This window comes from Marmota marmota, unplaced genomic scaffold (assembly GCF_001458135.2).
Source record: "Marmota marmota marmota unplaced genomic scaffold, marMar, whole genome shotgun sequence".
Classification (NCBI taxonomy): domain Eukaryota; kingdom Metazoa; phylum Chordata; class Mammalia; order Rodentia; family Sciuridae; genus Marmota; species Marmota marmota.
In genome coordinates this window covers 18,636,227-18,650,023 of record NW_025999869.1, presented here as the reverse complement: position 1 = coordinate 18,650,023, position 13,797 = coordinate 18,636,227, and the positions used below count along the sequence as shown (strand labels likewise).

The 13,797-nt window shown below is 43.9% G+C and overlaps 1 protein-coding gene across 1 annotated transcript; it reads left to right on the top strand.

Annotated features, from left to right (window-relative positions):
• On the top strand, positions 1-13,405 carry Sap30l (SAP30 like; the record flags this gene model as incomplete). The annotated part of the gene is made up of 4 exons (XM_015492573.2): positions 1-162; positions 4,326-4,448; positions 6,604-6,702; positions 8,383-13,405. Coding segments are annotated over 4 exons (510 nt in total), but the record flags the coding sequence as incomplete, so codon positions are not given.
• Positions 13,406-13,797: the final 392 nt, after the last annotated feature.

The following is a 13,797-nucleotide window of genomic DNA, read 5'->3' as shown; positions in this document are numbered from 1 at the left end:
GGGCCCCCCGCCGCCCCCGCCGCCGCCCCGGGCTACGGCCAGAGCTGCTGCCTCATCGAGGACGGCGAGCGCTGCGTCCGGCCCGCGGGCAACGCCTCCTTCAGCAAGAGGGTCCAGAAGAGCATCTCGCAGAAGAAACTCAAGCTGGACATCGACAAGAGCGTGAGTCCACCCGTGTCCGGGCCCCAGCGCCCGGCCGCTCTCCGACCGCTGCCCGGGGCTGCGGTCCGTACTCCCCAAGCACTCCTTGCTATGGGCCTCGCCGCCCCTTATCTGCAGAATTGAAGAGCTGGACTCGCGATCTTAAAGGCCGCTTCAGCGCTGACATGCTCTGTGATTCTGCCCAGATCCGATAGTTTGGGGGAGGGGGGGCTTCAAGGATTCCTTCCTGGGAAGATTTGACAGCGGTTTCTAGCTTGTTATATATATATATATTTTTTTTTGGCTTTGGATGTTAGAGCAACGAGAGGGAGGTTAATTTGGGTGGGTGGGGGGCGTGAAGGAGAATCGGGGAGATGATAATGAAGGGATCCAGCTTTTCAACTTCTCCCACCTTATAGGAACCCTGTTACTTCTTCAGACTGGGAAAAGGTGACAGTAACTTCCTTGTCTCCCGCGGCCTCTTTTTCTGCAGAGGGTCACTGAGCTTGCTTGCTTTGCTTCGCAGGCAGCTGTGGGAATGAGTTTTTCTAGGATGTGACAAAAATGAGGCCAAGGCCAGGTGTTGGGAGATGGCTCTTGCAGTCCAGTTCATTGGAAGGGAGAAAAAAGTCAAATTTTTTAGGGGCAGAATCTTTGGAAATGCGGAGGTGGAGATTTAAATTTGAATAGGATTGCCCGGTGTTTTGTGCCTAATTATAGAAACTTCCTGTGTGATTTTAGCACTTCTAGTTAACAGTTCTAAAGATGTGCCTATTGTCAACCAATTAAGAACTTTTTAGTTTGACATCTGTTGCTGCAAGCCTTATTGGCTGCTTCATGATTAGGAATTGGAAACAAATTAAGGGGACATTTAATATTCAGGTAAGCTAAGAGCTTACGTGGTTTATTTTTTTTTTAGAGCCAAATTTCTCCATGGTTGGGGAAGGTCAGAAGTTGAAAGGAAGCCCTCTTTTCCACTTATGATTTTATAGTTGAAACTGAGGCCCAGAGACAGGAAGTGATGGTGCCAAATGTATACAGCACCTGGTTAATTTCCTAAACCCATTATATGATTTCTTTCCAAGCCCCATGCATAAGCATTCATTAAGTCTTTAATAAATAAATCTTCCTTGTCATTTCTTTCAGGCTCTTCCCTTCTACCCTCAATTTTATTTAAAATCAACCATTATAGTGCATTTGCAATCTTGCATGGCAAGGTGCTATTTTTAAGTGATAGAGGGTGAGCCAGAAACTTTCTTGCTACAAATCTGTATCATTCAATGAATGAATGGATGGAATTCATCTGAAACAAACAACAGGCTAGACACCATGGTGGTCCCTGATGGTCACATGATGAAGTGAAATACTTAATTGTAGGACAGCAATGACCTACCCACTTGGAAACACTGCCTGCCTTCTGTGTGTGTGGTTAACAGCCTTTACTAGAACAGCTAATAACATTTTCCAGTTCTTTTAAACCTCTGGATGCCTTCACATCTGAATGACTTTGCTGCTGCAATGGAGGCTCCGTTTACCCATTATCCCTCCCCACCCCCTGGAAAACTGGTGGGGTTGGGCTATGTCCACCATTTTCACATGCACATCTAGAAGGGAGGCAGCCTAAACCTAGCACTAACATTCCCAAAAGGTAGAGAGCCTCTGAAAAGTACTAGGGTTTTGAAGTAGAATCACTCACAATTTGTTTCAAGTTGGTGTTGTGGAGTTATTTCTGAAAGGGATTTGATTTCATTCTCACAGGCTTGGGCAAGAATTCAATTCCAAGTAACTGCTGTGTTACAAGAATTTTTAGCTGTTACAGAAAGTAAACAGAAAAAAAAAAAAAAAGCCAATGACACAGCCAGGCTTGGTGGCACTTGCCTATAATCCTGGCAACTGAAGTTGGATCACAAGTTCAAGGCCAGCCCCGTCAACTTAGCTAGACTTAGCTAGATGCTGTCTCAAAAAATAAGAGGACTGAGGATGAAGTTCATTGGTAAAGCACCCCTGGATTCAATCCTCAGTACTGAAAGAAAAGAAAGGAAACAACACTGGGACATTTGCATGGTTAAGGAGAAACAATGACTATTTATCTCATAAAAGGATCTAGCAAACAACCTCTTTAAATAACAGCACCAAAAACCCAATTCAGGCTGTTTAACATTGGCAGTGTTCTGTGATTTTTTTTTTCATATTTTTATTGGGTGTGATTTAATAAGATATAATGTACTTGCAAGATGTAACATACCTAACCTATTTCTGATTTTTTCCTGGAGAAAAGTAGAAGTTGAGAATAGCATAAAGGAAAATATTGAGGTAGGAAAGGACATACATGTACTAGAGGTCAGAAGATCTGTGTGACCTTAGCCAGACTATTTCCTACTCTGGGTGGCTTCAGTTCGCCCTTCTACAAAATGAGATTTAGTCCAGTGGGGTTGCACTAGTGGTTGCTAAGTTCTCTTCCAGCTAGGATTTCATTATTCTCATGTCAGGACCTGAAACCTCCTAGCTAGATCTTTAAGAAATTCCTATTCTGCCTGTTCTAGTAAGTCTGTCACTGTGCACTTGAGGAGCAGCTAGATCTCTCAGCATACACGTGCTGGCCTGGCTAACGTGGAGCACCAGCTGCCTCTCAGGACTGGACAGTGTTCTCTGGTGTACTTCCCTGGAGAAGAACATGTCCTGTAGTACATATATCCCTGGGGGGATTCTTTGGAACACTGGCAGGTGCTGAGTGTGAAAGCCCTTTGACAAAGGGAAATCTGGCAAAGCTATCCCAGTTTGTAACTCTGTAAGTGGTGGCTTTTACTGGCCTAAGCTGCTTTTAGATGTAGGGGACTGCCAATATTGATGCATCAGCATTTATTGAGTGCCTACTGTCTGTAAGACACCATTACAGTATAAACTTAAAATTATTCATGACTCACTAATCCAACCACATGAAAGTGATAATTCATCTGAATAAACAGTTTTTATTATTTTCTTCATAAAAAGGCCTGAATTAATCGATGCTGACTGCCTGTCAGCTTACTTTTATCTTTAGGGATTTAAGGAATAAACTCAAATTTAGAAGTCTCTCCAGAACATTTGTGCAGCATCTGTTTCAATATCAATAACCCCAAGTCATTTGCACAGGCATTCAGTTTCTGTAAGGTTTTGAATGGTTCCTACAGGCAACCCTTATATTCTTAAGTAAAAACATATTCTTCACATCTTAGCTGCTGTTGGCACCTTTGCTTACTAATATGCCTCCAACCTATCTTAGAAAATAAGCACTAATATCCATCTTATTTTATGTGGTTCCACTTTGTGAGAATTTCTGCATCTCTTTCTACTTCTCTTTGTGGATCAGATGTGAAGTGTTGCAAGAATACACCAATACATGGAAATAAAGTTTTTTAGAATTATCGTATAGTAGTAACCACTGTAAATGTAAAATAGGATGTACCGTCTACCATTACCACAGTCTCAGCTTCCCTCCTCCCCAGGGCAGCTCCGGCCTACTAACTCCTGTATAATTCCTACAGGTCTTCTGAAAATGTCCCAAAACTCCCTGCTTCAAAAAACCTTAAAGGACTCTGTCTAGTCTGAAGGAACATCTCAACAGTCTTCATGTCCCCAACCTGGAATCTCTCCTTATGCTCCTGCGTGGGCAGTCACTGCCACCCAGGCTGACTATTTACCCTGGGCCTCCTCACTATAACCTCTCTGTTATCTACACTGGGACCTCTCAGTTTTCTCTTTGCTCCCCATGTGGAATACTTCCCTGCCTCCAAGTCCTTCCTTCTAACTGGGGGCCTCCATCCTGACTATCTCAGCTATAGGGATCTCTTCCTGTGCTGAATCCGTGCCATTTATTGTCTTCACCATTCAGTGGAGACTTGATTTGTAATACGCTGTGTGGTGTTAGCATTCTCTTTGTGTGTGTGTGTCTTTTTTTTTTTTTTTTTACCCCCAGTGCTGGGAATCAAACCCAAGGCCTTGCACATGCTAGGCAAGTGCTCTACCACTTAGCCCTCTTGTGTGGATCTTGTTCTACAACTCTAGAGTCAGCTTTGGAAACTATGGCCTACATCTCATTCTTCTCTCTCTCCAGTGCCTTAAAAAGAAAAGCCCCATAATTTGACAGATCCCTGTTGCTGTTTCCATGGAATTGGCAACACTGACTTTTATTTCCTTCCCATCAGGTAAGGCACCTATACATCTGTGATTTCCATAAAAATTTCATCCAAAGTGTTCGAAACAAAAGGAAGAGGAAGACAAGTGACGATGGTGGAGATTCTCCTGAGCACGACACTGACATTCCTGAGGTAAAGGCCAAAAAAATCAGCCAGAGAGAGCTGGAAGAACGGATTCTAATCTGATCCTTCCCTCTGGCCTGGTCTTCTTTTTGTGCTGAAAAGTAATTTTAGTCCCCTTTGTTTTTGCTGTGCTTTATTTGAAAAGTGAACCATAGAATTATAGTAACACTGAACCTGAGAGCTGAAAGCTTGGAAATCGACTGGTCTGGCTGCCCCATCATTTTCCAGACAGGCACAGAGACCTGAGGTCATATACATAGTTTGGAGACTCTGGTCTAGTCCTCTTTCCGATGACCACACTCCCTTTCTTCAAGAAACCCCTACTTGAATACAGCCACGATGTCAAATTTTTTCCAACCCTGTTTCTGCCTTAGAGACTTGAGTGTGTGTGATCTGGGGGCAGTCTCTTCCCATCTGTTCTCTGGTCTGCAAAATGAACATGGGAGTTGTCAGTTCACACCAGCTGTGTCATGTCCTGATTCCATGACTGCTGATCAAGGCTTGTCTCAAGGATCCATTTCAAAGTCAGCTGCGCTGTTTCTCAATGCTGGCACTACTGACATTTCCAGCCAGATAATTCTTTGCTGTGGGGGCTGTGTTGTAGGATGTTTAGCAGCATCCCTGGCCTCTACCCTTTAATGCCTGTCACACCATCCCCTGAGTCATGACAATCAAAAAGTATCTCCAGACATTGCACATGTCCTTTGGGGGGTCCTGAGTTAAGGACCACTGTGATGGACCATGAGACCAAGGCCTCTCCACCAGAAGGCTGCCTTTCCTTAGGGTGCTGTGGTATTAATGAGGCTCCTGGAAGGAACTGGATTTTCTTTCTACCTAAATTGTTTTCACTTAAGACTCAGCAAAAGAAGAACCGTTTATAGTGTACATTGAATATTTGACGCATGAATATTTCATAAGGCAACCGCCTGTTAGCACTCAGAGTGAAAATGACTGTGTAGGAATAGAAAGAGTAGGCGGGCCTTTGTCTGCAGATGTGGAGGAAACCTTGGAAAATCAAGCCCTTCCTTTGGCCCCTTCCCCTGTCCCCTTTCCAACACTAGTTTACAGTATTTGTCTGTTGCCTTTAGCATTATTATTATTTTATAAACATGTATTTGGTTTCTGAACGGTTTTCACAAAAAAAAAAATAGGTTTTGAGGAATGTTTTGAAATGAATGAAGGACTTTGGTCCCTCATATTGATCATTCATTTTGTTTTTAAGTGCTCTCCACCTGCCTGAAGCAAGAACATCTCTTTTAGAGGCAGGTAAAGGCAGCCCAACTTTCTGGGCCTTCAATGTTTCCTGACTGTGCAGCTTTCCTCTCTTCCTGTGTTAGAAAAAACAACTGGGGGGGGCCCTTCCCCTCTGTTTTCCAGTCATCTGCAGAGACCCTGACCCTAACCTGCTGATTTGTCCATCCACTACAGTAGCTTTTGGTCTTTCCTTGGAGGATTTTTAAGAATTCTAATACCTGAAGGCTCAGCCTAGGAAAGAACTATTTCAAAGTTACAGTATTTCTCACTGTCCTTCGTGCCCCCTCTATCCAGTCTGCCACCTAGTTCTGGCATGTCTTCCTCCATGATGTCTCTCCAGTTTTTGCCTTTTACTCCATTCTTAGTGTCCCCCTCTAGCATCACTACCCTTCAAAGCTTGACTTTATCATCTCACTAATGAATCATTGCTATAGCACCTCCCTCTGTCTCCCTCATCCCCAGTCAGCCTTCCCGGCAAAACTCTACCAACTCCATCTTCCTGAAACACCACCCTCTGCCACCTATGATAGCTCCTCTGCTTCTCAAGACATGCTACACCTTTCATACCCACTGTGGTGGCCCCTTAGCCCATCCCTTTACATCAAGGCTGTGTGTGCCCATGATCTCCCATATTCCTTACTCCAATCCTCACTGCCTTTCTAGATCCTGTCCCTTCTTAGCTTAAGCCTCACCTCCTCTCCTCCTCCTAGGATCAGCCCACCCAGCCGAACTCTTTTCCACTGTTTTGTTCCCCTTGCCAGTCGCTCGTCCTCAATGAACAATTTCTAAGAATTCTTTAGTGGCCCTCCCCATCCTCACCCCCACCTAGGGTATGCTGGGCACATTGTGGGCTCTTGGTGAATCCTGACTGGTCAGGTGATGAATAATGTGTTTCTCCTCTTCTGTCTAGGTCGATCTGTTCCAGCTGCAGGTGAATACTCTACGACGTTATAAACGACACTACAAGTTGCAGACGAGACCAGGCTTCAATAAGGCCCAGTTAGCAGAAGTAGGTAGACAAAATTTGGATAGAGAAAAGAGAGAACTATAATTGTGCCACGGGTGTAACCCTGATTCTTCCCTACAGCAGATGTGGTTCAGTGGTTAAGCACCCCTGGGTTCAATCTCAGATACTAAAAAAGAAAACACACACCACACACACACACACACACACACACAATAAGCCAGGCACACAACGGCATACACCTGTAATCACAGCTGGGCAACAGGCAGAAATAGAGGGAACTCAAGTTCAAGTCCAGCCTGAGCAACTTAGCTAGACCCTGTCTCAAAATAAAAATAAAAAGACTGAGGCCAAAAAAAAACTCACAGAAGTTGGTAGCAGAATCTCAGGACTCCTGGCTCTTAAGAATTCTTTTTGTTTGTTTGTTTGAATCTTTTTTGCAAGATACTTTATAGATATGGTCCTTTATGCACATCAGATTTATCAGGTTAATCATCGTCAAAACCTTTGTTAATAAAAAATATAGGAGCTATTTTTTAATTTTTTCCTCTTGATTTCTTCTTTTCTTGGTGTTAGTAATGGAAGTATTTATTATGAATGAATGGCATCCCAAAAAAGTTTTCTCCTACCCTGAGTTCTTAACAGTTTGGAAAGGGGAAAATTCTCCTTTGGCATTTTGTGTAGTCTCCCATCCTCCCATCCACCCCACCCCACCCCACCCCCTCCCCCACCTCAAGACAGGTTCTCACTATGTTGCCCAGGCTGGCCTAGGAATTCCAGGGCTCAGTGATCTTGCCTCAGTCTCTGCAGTGTTTGGTTCTACAGGCATGTGCCCCCACACTCAACTTTCTCATCCCTCTTAATGTGTTTTTCTGCCTATTATTGTAGAAATTTAGACAATGGAAAAAAATAAATAAATGAAGTTCTACCATTCCAAGATAACCACTCTTCATTTCTAGTTCTCTCTTTTTATCTGTCCCAATCACCTCTATCCATCCATTCAGAGATTTCCTAAAAGACTCCACCCTACTTGTTTTGAGTCTTCCTTTAGAGGTTTCTTGCTGATCTATGGTAGTTTTCTTAAATCTTTCCTTCACCAGTGTCCAGATTACACATAGGAGCATACAGGCCTTTCCTACTTTAAAATGACATTTACCCATTTGCTAGTATTCACCCCTGGTGGAAAGGATAGGATGAGGTGGGGTAAGAGGAGATCTGCCTTCTCATGTCTTACACAATAAGCAAAGTGCTGGGAATATATGGTAAATTATGTGTCTTCCTTCAACTCCATTTTGCCTGTTCAGGTCCTTATATTGTTTAGGGCAGTTCTTGGTTCAAATGGTTACATCTTTTTCAATTGACTGTTCATTTGACACAATTCTAAAAAGACACTTTTCTGCCTACTTTAAGGACCTGAGTAAGATTTGGTAGCAGCTGGCCAACCAGAGCAATCCTGAACTGCCAGGATGGATGGTTGGCTGCCACTGAAATAGACCTGTGCCTTGGTAATACTGTAAGTTAAAGTGCTGCTTTTGGAAGCAAACCACCTAACCCCTGGGGCAAAAGAGCATCCTGAGTTCTGCAGTACATGGCAAGTCCTGCAATAGTCAGAATTCCCTCCTAGGGCTGGAAGCAACTCCTGTTCTCTCTTTTGCATAGTCAAGAACATGTGGCTCTGATTTATGCATGGTTTAAGGGACTTTGGGTTTTTTTTCCCCTGCGTAGACTGTCAGCCGGCACTTCAGGAACATACCTGTGAATGAAAAAGAGACCCTCGCCTACTTCATCTACATGGTGAAGAGTAACAAAAGCAGACTGGACCAGAAATCAGAAGGCGGCAAGCTTGAGTGAGGAGGAAGCACACCTTAAAGAAATGAAGTATAATGCTCAATGCACAGGTGATATCTGTGACCATTAAGCCCATAAAGACTGTTAAATATTATTGTAAATAAAAAAGTTTGAATGATGAATACTGTAAATCTTTTTGGTCAGGAGGATTATATTCTCATGATTCAGCATGTGTATAGAAAGACTTTGTTTTCAGATAACTACTGGACTGAAAAAAACAGGTTCATAAAAATAATTTAAAACCATGTATTGCAGCATTCAACAAAGCATTAAGTCGATCCTACTGGAAATATGGAATAAGAAATATTTTGGTATTCACCTTGTATGCCAGGCTGCCACATGCAAGACATGGCCCTGGAACAGCAGCAAAGGGCAATTGATGGTGGAGGTGTGGGAGCAGACCTGTTTGGACTTGCACACCGCCCACTGAGGACATAGACGTCCTGCTCTGTTGCAAGCTCTGATTAGCACATCAGTTTGACACTGGTCCCTCTCACTTGCCCTGTGCCTTGTACACAGTGGGCACTCCATCAGTATTAGCTAATTGAGCAGTCACAACAGCGCCAGTCCTGTAACATCTGCTTCCATCCTCTCATTGAGACCTCTGCCATTTCTGTTGCTCGCTGCTTAACTGCTAGGTGTGGAAGAAGTCCTGGTGCATCAGCAGGGAGGTTTCAAATCAGACGAGGGTTTCAGGACAGTTGCATGTTTTATTTGTCCAGGTTCCAGAAACAGAATACAAAGACCCTCACGGGAGGGTCCTTTGCATGCCTCTCTATGCTTTACTCTTTGGGGCAAAGTCATGTATTGTGATTTCAGCCATGCTCCTCCTGGGTACTAAGTGCTTTTTAACAAACAGAAATTTAGTGTTAAAAATTTGGGGCTAATGTTTTGAGAAGTATTCATCCTTAGTTCACAGCCACCAGGAAATCTGCCAAGGACCATGTGATTCCTGTTCGGGAGTCCAGCTGTGGGAAAGACTGTCTGGCTGCCTTGACTCCCTGGGCTCTGCTAGGCAGCAAATCATGAGTTTGAGCAAAAAAGGTCGATTCCACTTGATCCTCAGTTTTGCAAGAAATATGCCTCCCTTTTAGGGAGAAAGATCACTAAAATAATTTTTCAAAATATTTCAATTAACCTGATTTTTTTGTTGTTGTTCAAAAATCAAATTCTTCTATCTAATTATATCAGAGCCAAAGTATCCTGTGAAAGCAAAGTTTTATAATTCAGAAGTATACTTGTGCAAAATTCTCTTATAGCATCTTGGTGGGACAGAGAATGTAGATCAGAAAATGGGAGAAAAAGATAAGAAAATTGGATTCTAATTTCTAACCATCTTGACATACATATGTTATAGTCAACGGTATGATTTTTTCCTTCTTGGTTTCAATTTAAGCCTTAAATGATAAGAGGAGCAATGGACAGCCTGGCAGAGTTTTAGTGTCTTATCTGAGCTTAATCTAAGCACTATCTCAGAGAAGTCAGAACTAAACCCACACTGAGCAGGTGGTGGAATGTCTGGAGGTCTCAGTTCCGTGGAGCAGAGTACTGTGATTTCTATGGAATGCAAACAAGGCCACCGCTGTCACTAAAATGCAGTATGTTCGTTGCCCCATAGCTTTCGCCAGTGTTCAAAATGCATGTCCAGCAGATTGCAGCTTTTCAAAATATGTGTGAATGAATGTACATAGAATATACTCTGGGCAATGAGGGGGCCTATTTTGATACGTCTCCTGGCTGTGGAGGGTATAACAAGGTGCTCTGAGTGTTTCAGTCATTCTATTTCAGTATGTATCTAGGGACTATCCCTCCTTCATAGCTGACGGATGTTGGCATAGCTATCGAAAAGGCTCAGCAGGGGCTGGAGTTTGGGAGCAGATGGGCCTGCAGGAAAAGGCATCATTAACCTGATCTCATGGACATGTCCATGTCTTAATGAGGAAGAAAGTGGATCTTTCTGGTATGTGAACCAAAATTGTGGGCATTATAGGTCATGTCACCGTTTCTTTAATAGCAAATCTGTTTTCCCAGCTGCGAGCAGTACATTTCTGGATAAGGTATGGTGTTGGGGGCCGTGTGTTCAGCTGCATCTGTTAAGAACGCTGTTGTTCCAAAGTGAAGCCTGGGAAGCTTTTCACCTTGAGCCAGCCGCTGCGCACACATGGTCACATGTTGTCTTTCCTCTAAAGTGGCTGCTGTGGGAAAGTAGAGATTGTGGGTATCTTTTCAACCTTTCAAAACAGGTGAGAGAAAAGCAAAGTTATTTGAACTTGGGTTTTTCTCATGTCCAGAAGTCTGTTCTTTCATCACGCTACTAAACCACTTGCCTTAGCCTCTTCTGCAGTTTTTGATGGCTTTATCCATGGGTAGAAGACTTCTGCCTGTGAGAAATGGCCAGGCCCTCCAAAGCCACCAGGTCTGGCTCTAGGGAGTGGTGGGTTTGGGGAAAGCAGTGTTCATCCTGGCTGCCTGCATTTCTATGCCACTGTCAAGGACACTTCCCTCCACCTGTGACGTTGCAGCATTGCCTTCTCTCTTCTTGGTGCTCCTGGGCAAAACTGGAATTTCAGATCCAGAACTGGTATTGTCTTCTTAAAGAGTACAGTTACTGCCTCAGTTCCAGCCTGGTATGATTGTTTCATGTGCCCTGAAGGTTGTCACATGCAAATGTCAATATCCTACCATTCATGTTTCATTTTAAGGTTTAAAAAAAAAAAAAAAAAACTTAGGTTGACAGTGGTATGTGAAGATCATAACTGAATCTCACAAAAGATTGAAAGCCAAAGGATTCAGGACCACTGTTGTAAACAAGGAGGGATTTCACTGTGTGTTACAGCTGCCGAGTGTTAGATGTTCCAGTTGTAGTTAAATAGTCACTGCTAGCCTCTTGGAGAACAGATTTTAATAATGTTTGTGATGGAATGTTGCATCTAACCTTGGCATTTGAGCTGTTTATTTTGTGGGAAATACTTTGTTAATATCCACAGAGCAACTGCCTGGTGGAAGGCGGAGGAGGGGGAAGAAGCTTTCTCTGGGAGCCTTGCATACTGAAGTAGGCTGTCCCACAGGTGGATCCCAGAGAAGTTGCTTCATGGAAATCATCTGAAGACTCAATTGCCACAATGACAAGATCCAAAGGTTGGGAAAGGGTATTTAAGTGATCCAGTCCAGTCTCCCCGTAGGTGCTGACATTCTGCCTCCAACTGTCCCACCAAGGGAGCAGTCTGGGCTTACACACCTCTGAGGACAGAGAACTCACTACCTCCTGGGGAAGCCTGTTCTACCTTTGTAAACCTCTGGCTTTTCTATGTTCTCTGTAATTCTCATCTTAGTCTCTGCCCCATGGGGGCCACATGGAAAGTTTCTCATTGGCAAGGACCTCATTTCTGGCATTGTCCCACAGCATTGCCTTTGTCATCTAAAAAGGAGCAGCAAGGACACAGCTGTTTTGGTGTCCTGCCTGTCCTTTCCCTGAGTTTAGTCCACTTAGCTCCTTGTTGGGGAACCTTGAGGAAGCTCCACCAGCCTGGTTATGCTCACTTGTTCTTGCCAGAGTGGGTGAAGTGGGAGTGGGTGTTACCAGCCTGCTAAAAAAATAACCTCAGATGGCTGAGGCCTGAGTTCTGTGCTTGTCCCATAAAAACTAATGCTCACAACATCATTTAGAAAAACCTACAACTAGAAGATTATTAAATAATATCATTGCTTTGCACAGAGTTTAAAGGTTCCATGGTATCTGAGGGCTGTGGCTTCAGATTCCTGTAAAGACTTCACATTTAGTGAAAACAAAGCTTGTTGGGGGAGGAGGGCTAGTGTCTCAGTGTCAGAAGTGACAGATCTTCAAGCTGCAAAGTCCATCAAGGTTGCTGTTGTCCCATCATCCATCTTTAGAGAATAGGGAACTAAAGTTGCAAGATGTGCCTGAGGTTACATGGGACCTCACTTGGCATTATGGGAACTAGCCTTGGGTCCTCTTGACCTGTCCAGCACTCTTCCCCACTCATTTTCAGTACAACTCTAGTGCAGTCTCAGCTAAGCTGCCTTCAGATTCTTGAGAACTTGTAACAGAGCAGTCCCCAGCAACCTGACTCTCAGGGACTGACCTGACCTGTGGAACTTAAGGTTGAGTGAAATGATGAGGCAGTTTGAATTTTGCAAAATGCATGTAAGGGAGAAGAGTTCTAGCCTGTAATTTCAGGGTGTAAAGCCCTAGTGGGAGATGTAGTGTTGTCCTAAAATCCAGATTCTCATGAAGTGGACTTATTCTGTGGTCTCTTGGTTGGACTTCTGCCTTTAAGGTTGTATGGTTCCACTGGCCCTGGCTCCAGGTCTATTCCCAGGAGCTAGACAGTTGATCTGAAGGGCAAAGGAGCTCAAGATCATGCCCAGGAAGCGTGGTGCTTTAGGGGTGCCTTTTTATTCCAAGTCTGTGGGTAGAAAGGGTTATGTTGGTCTGGTGTTTGAGGCAGAAACCTCTAACTCAGTTTTTTCATCTAGCTTTCACCTCACGTCCTTCAGTTGCTCTCACTTAATCAACACATTTGCCAACGACAGAGGGTTGTACAGAATCCCTGTTTTTACCCCTCTATTGTCTGCTATGCCCATCGGAGTGTATTTTGGGGTATGGGGTTTGCGGGGGGTGGGGGTTGTCCATTTTGTAACTGCCTTATTGGAAAGTAAGTGCCCTTCCATTCCAGGCCTCCTCATATTGTACTCATTTCCTGCCAAATTTGGGGGATCATTTGTATTTTAATTTTGTAATCTATGGCTCTGTACTGTTGAAAGGCTCTCGATTCTGTAGAGTCTCCTTGGTATGTATGTGACTTTTCATGTTGCAATATCACACAGACTGGGATGGCCCGACTTTCGCTCTTAATAAATGATCTGAATAAGTAAGAGACACAGTCTGTTGTTCCTGTTGAATTTCTACGGAGAATTGAGATGTTTTCAGTTTCAGGCTGGGCCCCTGGCTATGTATGACCGTGGTTAATAATAGTAGCCTTGCCTCTCAGTCCCAAGCACCAGCACCCACTATGCCCTGCAGTCTTGGTGTGCACCAAATAAGATCAGATCACAGAAGTTTGGGCCCAAGTTCAACTGCTGCTGTTCCTCTCTCACTGGGAGGGTGACCAGCTGGGATCCAGTAGCCTGAGTCTGGGAACTCAACTTCCATACAGTGTACCAGACAGATATCCTCAGCACAGAGTTCACTGTCTGTGTCTGCAGTTATTCATCTGTAAGATGAAGGTCCTAAGTAAACCAGGTGGAGGTTACAAATTGAAATGCCTGCAG